At 36.2% G+C, this 5,814-nt stretch overlaps 1 protein-coding gene across 1 annotated transcript in view; it reads right to left on the bottom strand.

The window, feature by feature from the left end:
* The window catches only part of LOC101292580, a 5,567-nt gene extending 3,726 nt beyond the window's left edge, over positions 1 to 1,841 (bottom strand). Inside the window, exons 1-2 of the mRNA XM_004294442.1 lie at positions 1,050 to 1,841; positions 586 to 704 (exon numbers count right to left, since the gene is read on the bottom strand). Of these exons, the coding sequence (XP_004294490.1) occupies positions 586 to 704; positions 1,050 to 1,841 (911 nt within the window). The remainder of the gene's footprint in view (positions 1 to 585; positions 705 to 1,049) is intronic.
* Positions 1,842 to 5,814: the final 3,973 nt, after the last annotated feature.

Here is a 5,814-nt window from a genome sequence, read left to right as displayed (position 1 = left end):
AAGTCAATCTACCTACTAACTCACTTCACAATAAGAGACACTTGTGCACTATACACAGAATAGAAGAGACAAGATGCTGAGAAAAAAAAAAAGTTAAACACAAAGAAAAGGAAAAAAATAACGTCCTAGTATTCTAATAGCTGATTGTAGTTTTCCAAAAGATCAAAATAAGAAATTTCTAAAATCCAGCCACAGAAATTAGAGATGATAATCTACATTGTGGGGACCTCTTAGACTTGAACTAATCATACCACAAACACACTTTCAATAATGAAAAGGTTGGCAGAACTTGGTTTATAAAACCATCCACTTTTCACTCTCTCTTAATGACTATTAAATACCACCTTTAGCAAGAAATAAAATCAGAAAACTCAGACTTGAGGAGGTGTGTAGACCAAATTCATATTTTGATACATGTAAATATGAAGACATGATAGCGGATTAAAGTCTTCAAGTGGTCATTTGAATATTGTTTATCCAAACCGGAAAAACTAAAATTGCACACTGAATGAGACTTGAGGGAAAATAAATTAAAGCATAAAAACTGAATTATAAGACATAGCATATAGTGCAGGAAACCAGTACCTCAGACCAGAGACGGTATGTCTTTGCCTCAATAAGCCCAATTCAGTTTCAGCCAGTGACATAGGTCTCTCATTCTCAATGGCTCTACCATTTCGTAAAAATCTTCCTCGAAGCAATGACTGCAAAAATAGTAAAAAATAAATAAACTACCATGTAGCCAGGAAATATTGGTACCTTAATAGTTTGCCGAGCCTCAAAACCAATTAAAATACACAGGAGTAACAAAGCATCATTACTCTTCTACGACCGGATTACTAACATGGTAGAAGGTCAAGGAACAACAAATTCGAACTTCTCCCTAAGGACATCTCTGTGGGTAATTTAACTATCCAATTCCTATATATCTACTATCATATATGAAATCATAACCCAAATTTCAATATGAAATTACGTACCCAAATTCAATAGCCATTTCAGAGAACAAAAGTATGATATGAAACCATAGAAGAGGAAACGTAATAAACCTGAATGCGGTTGCGGTGAGCAAAACGTGTTACAGGCTGGTGCTCTGACAAGACTTGAAGTTCTCTTTGCCTCTCACTCTCAGCCTTCTTTAACATATCCAGTAAAGCTTGTCTCCCGCATAATTTACGTATTCCCCTCCGGTTATGCTCAGACCGGCCTCCACTTTGGTTAACAACCAATCCATCACGAACTCGTGCAATTTGATTACCAAAATCAGCAGGTTGTTCTTCTCCATTTTCACCAGAAGCAACTCTCTGCTGGCTGTTCATTCGTACCCACTCCCTTATAATTCTCACTCTCTCCTGTTCAGTTTCACCAAGTAACTCTGCCCTTGAACTGTTATTCATATGAGAAACATTTGATGCACATTCGGTCGCACCACAGTTCATCCATTCCTGAAAAATTTGTCTCACTCTCCCTCTTTCACCCTCCCCAAAATCAGAAGAGTGCTCACTGCTAAAATTGCTATATCTGTCATGTTCAGGGGATGACCCAATCTGACCTTGGGACCATGTTCTGCACTCACTCTCACCCGCACTTGCATCATCCAAGTCACCTGTATTCTCGCTACCAACTCCATCCCTCCTTTGTTGGAACAACCTTTCACCAACTCTCTCAAGGGGACGACTCACCATGTGCTCATCCTCAAGCTCTCGCCACATTTGTAGTAGAGAGGACGCCCGGGAGTTACCCCTCCCTTCATTTTCTGACCTTCTAGATGCACCAGATTGAGAGCTCCTAAGGAAAGAAGACTCAAGCACAGAAACATTTTGTAGACCAGCAATAGCCATTGTCGAAAACTCAAACAATTAATCCTTCATCCCATCTGTACAAAATGCATAAAAAGGCACATTCATTTACAGAAATTACAATCCGATGATTCTTTCTAAAATCAGATCATCAAATCCGGTCAACTTTAGCCAAGCTCAAAGTTATCATCTCCGCCATCGTTACCACAAGAAGGCAAAGCAAATCTAACTCCAGAAGACCTAACAAATCCAGTAACTGGTGTGATTGAGTGATTGCTTCCTTCTTTGCTGCACTTCATAAAAACAACGCAAACGAAAACGAATATCAATCTCCTTTTTTCCTTAAAAATCTAAATCTAATAACTAAGCATATTTCAAAACGTTCCAATTTAATTACCTCGAATTTAGAAAAACTCCGAGATTGAACTAACAAATTTGCTAGATTTCTGAAACACCAATCCCCCAAATCGGGAACTCTACTCAATTTCTCATGCTTAGTCTCCACGAAACCGCACGAGACGAGAAACAAAGACGTGGAATCCTCCATTTGGCACCATTTGTAACACCAACAGCCCACCACCACATCCAGACTCAGTCAACCAAAGACTAATCATACCTGACCTGTACACCACACCATCCAAATCTTCAACTCCCCTCATTTCCCAAATCACTAACAAAAAACCCTAAAAACTCAAATCCAAAACAAACACGAGCAACAAAAACAAAACCGCGACTGACTTTAAATAAAAATTCGAGAGTCGAAGAAAGCGTACCGGCGAAGCGCTCTGGCGTTTCTGGCGTTGAAGTAAAGAAAACGAAACCCTAAGCTAGCTGTGCGGATAGTAACCGAGAGAGAGAGAGAGAGAGAGAGAGTAAGAGAGAGAAAGTAAGAGAGAGAAACAGAGAGAAGAAGTTTCAGAGAGACAGGTGGGAGGGAAGAAGAAGAAGAAGAAGAAGAAGAAGAGAATAAATGGACAGAACGACACCGTTTTTCTGGAGTCGTCGTAATGAATTTATTGCCGTAACGCTAACGTCTGAAAATTTTATGAGGGACACGTGGCACGTGTCCGTGTCTACTGGTCGTTTTACGAAACCTGCCAAATCTTGAACTTAACGGCAGAGGGAAACGAGGCGGAAAAGACGCCGTGTGTCTGTTTCGAAGGCGGGTGTGGGATACGGCGCCGTATTGTTCCCCTGGCCTTTTGTGAGGGAGTGAGTGTTTTTTGGGTAGGGTGTTTGGGGCAGGAATATCATGATATTGTTAATAAGCAAAGCAGAAAATTATGATTTGATTATTGAAGAGACAGTTTGCATCTACTTTGGCATGAGAATGGGAGGAGACACTTTTGCACTTGCATTGTAAGGAATGATATTTTTCAGGCAATAATGGAAGGGAATTGGGTGTCAAAGAAGAGAACTAGGATAGTAGGATGTATGCTCATTTGCATGTCTAGTTTGTGAGTTTGAGAATTACATTCTTTGTTTTAGAGCTTAATGTCAATAAGAATCCAACCTCGCAGGAACTCCGAGGAGTGAAGTGCCTCAAATTAAGTACTGCAACACGATGGGACGTCTCGAGTCCATCCTCATTTAATTTAAAAAATTAAACCACTGTTTAATTTCTGACTTTAAAACTAATGTTTAATCGATACTGATGAACGATATTGTTAACAGAAAAACATGTTGTTGGCTACTAGGAAACTCTGGATCTTGATCTCTTAGGGCCAAAATGAGTACAAGATAAGTAAACTCTATAATCATATTGTTATTTATCAAACTGCTTTCTATTCAAGAAATGGTATATGATCATTATTGAAGTAGGATATTAAACAAAAAAAAACTATTGGTTTAGTAACTAAGAGAATTCTTAGATTGAATTGAGAAATTGAAAAGTTCAATCCACTATGCGGCCCTTCAAGAAACATAAAATGTATTAAATTGTAGAAACCTCCCTTTCAAAGATAGGTGCATTTCGCTCATTAAATCTATGAAGTGGATCAATATTTGTTTTTGATTATATATTAGTTCTACAAAAAGCTGTCTTATAAGTATGAAAACTTTGCCTCAAACGAAGGTGAATACTCAATTAGCTTTGCAACTTTGTGATAGTCAAGATGTTAGATAGATTGAGTCTTCTTAATCCTAAAGAAATTGGAGGCTATTTCTTTAATTCAAATCCCTTTTCAACTACTCCATATTGATGATTTTGCTCATTATGCTATAGTGTATATTCAAACATGGGTCGGTTTTGCCAATATTTCACATTCAATAAAATTGGTTGAACTCTCTTGAACTAGAGCATGAATAAAGAAACTTTGTAGAGATTAATAAATAAACTTGGATCCTTTTAGCCGGCCTGTTGCATGTTGGTGCGTTGACTCGATTTGTGACCAACAATGTGGTGTCACTTATATTTCATGAATTATAAAAACTATAGTTATACATATTTATAATATTTTTCTTTTTATTAATATTACAGCTTACCTCAAAGCCCCAACCAATAAATATTGATCAAATTTGTGTTCACAATTTCACATTGTGTGACCAAAATGGGTCACCATATTTAACTAGGAGTGGAGATCTGTATAGTGATGGTTAACCTCCTTATACAGTATGACGGTTATACCTAATATATCCATCTCTTCCACACATAATATATCATGCTCTCTTTCTTGATTAATTTGGTATTTTAAATGATTGTTCGCTGAAACAGTAAGACTAATCTCGTTTTTTAAAGAAGATATATTCATCTAGTCTAATCTACTAAACACGTAGTTGTGATACAAATATCAACTCAAAATGTGTAGAGTTTATAGAAATTACCATTACTTCAATAGACCTTTGCATTGATCGATCTCTTGTCATTATTCAATCGAACCACCCTGAGGTAACATTTGTGGATTTTGTTATGATATTGATGGATGAGTCCTAGCAATCACACGTACTACTCTATTCTTTTTTCCTTTCTCTTTATCTAGGATAGATATATATATATATATATATATATATATATATATATACAACTTAAGTATATATATATATATATATATATATACCTTCTAGATATATATATATATATCAAACTAAATAGCATGGAGATCTTAGAATAAAACCTTTAAAGAACACTAACATGGTCACATAATGTGACATTATGTCTTCCCAGTAGTCGACATTAAACATCGAATATAAAAGAAGGTAGTAGAAGATGGACATAATGAAATCCACATGTGGTTTGTGTTCATGCAACCACAAAATGGCCCCCGATCCAATGACTCGAGTCCCACACTCTCCCCGTAGCTGCTACGTCGTCGATATCCATATCGATCCTATATATGCATCGATTTCTTGTTTGTTTTAGAATGGCAGCTTGTTGTAGCTTTCTAGTTAATTATACATGCAACTTCTTGCTTCTATATATGCATGGGTCCTCGTCTCTGTTAACTATCACGTTCTTCAGCCGCTCCTCCATAATTAATCCTCTTTTGCATCCCCTTTAACCCAGAAATTGTGGGAAGAATGGAAGATCACCAAGAATTATATAATATGCATGGAGTTCTAAATACAAAGTTTGTTTAATATATTTATACATAGATTTGATTAAGAGACAATGAGGGACGTCTAATCCGACTATCTAGACTAAATAGGCTTTAAAGAAACTATGTGATTTCGACTAAAAAAAAAATACATAAGACTACTATTAACTTCATTTACGAATGGGAAACAACTTCATGCCCGTTGAGACTTAGTCTATAAGTATGTAAAATTGGTCGACTTGTGATATACTGAATAGAGAGTTAACGTATTGATATGACAAATTGACAATGCAATGCCAATGAGAAAATTCTAGTATGAGTTAATGCATAACATACATAAGTTTTCTGAATATTCTTAACCATTAGATATAATAAAACTATGAATATATCTAACGGCGTAGATTATTCAATATTGGTAACTTGTTTACCCAATAACAAGTAAATTTCTTCTTCTTCTTCTTCTTTCTTTTTTTTTTTTTTTT

The sequence above is a fragment of the Fragaria vesca genome, linkage group LG3, assembly GCF_000184155.1.
Source record: "Fragaria vesca subsp. vesca linkage group LG3, FraVesHawaii_1.0, whole genome shotgun sequence".
Taxonomy (NCBI): Eukaryota; Viridiplantae; Streptophyta; class Magnoliopsida; order Rosales; family Rosaceae; genus Fragaria; species Fragaria vesca.
The sequence above is the reverse complement of the archived record's forward strand: the minus strand, read 5'-3'. Positions and strand labels throughout refer to the sequence as shown.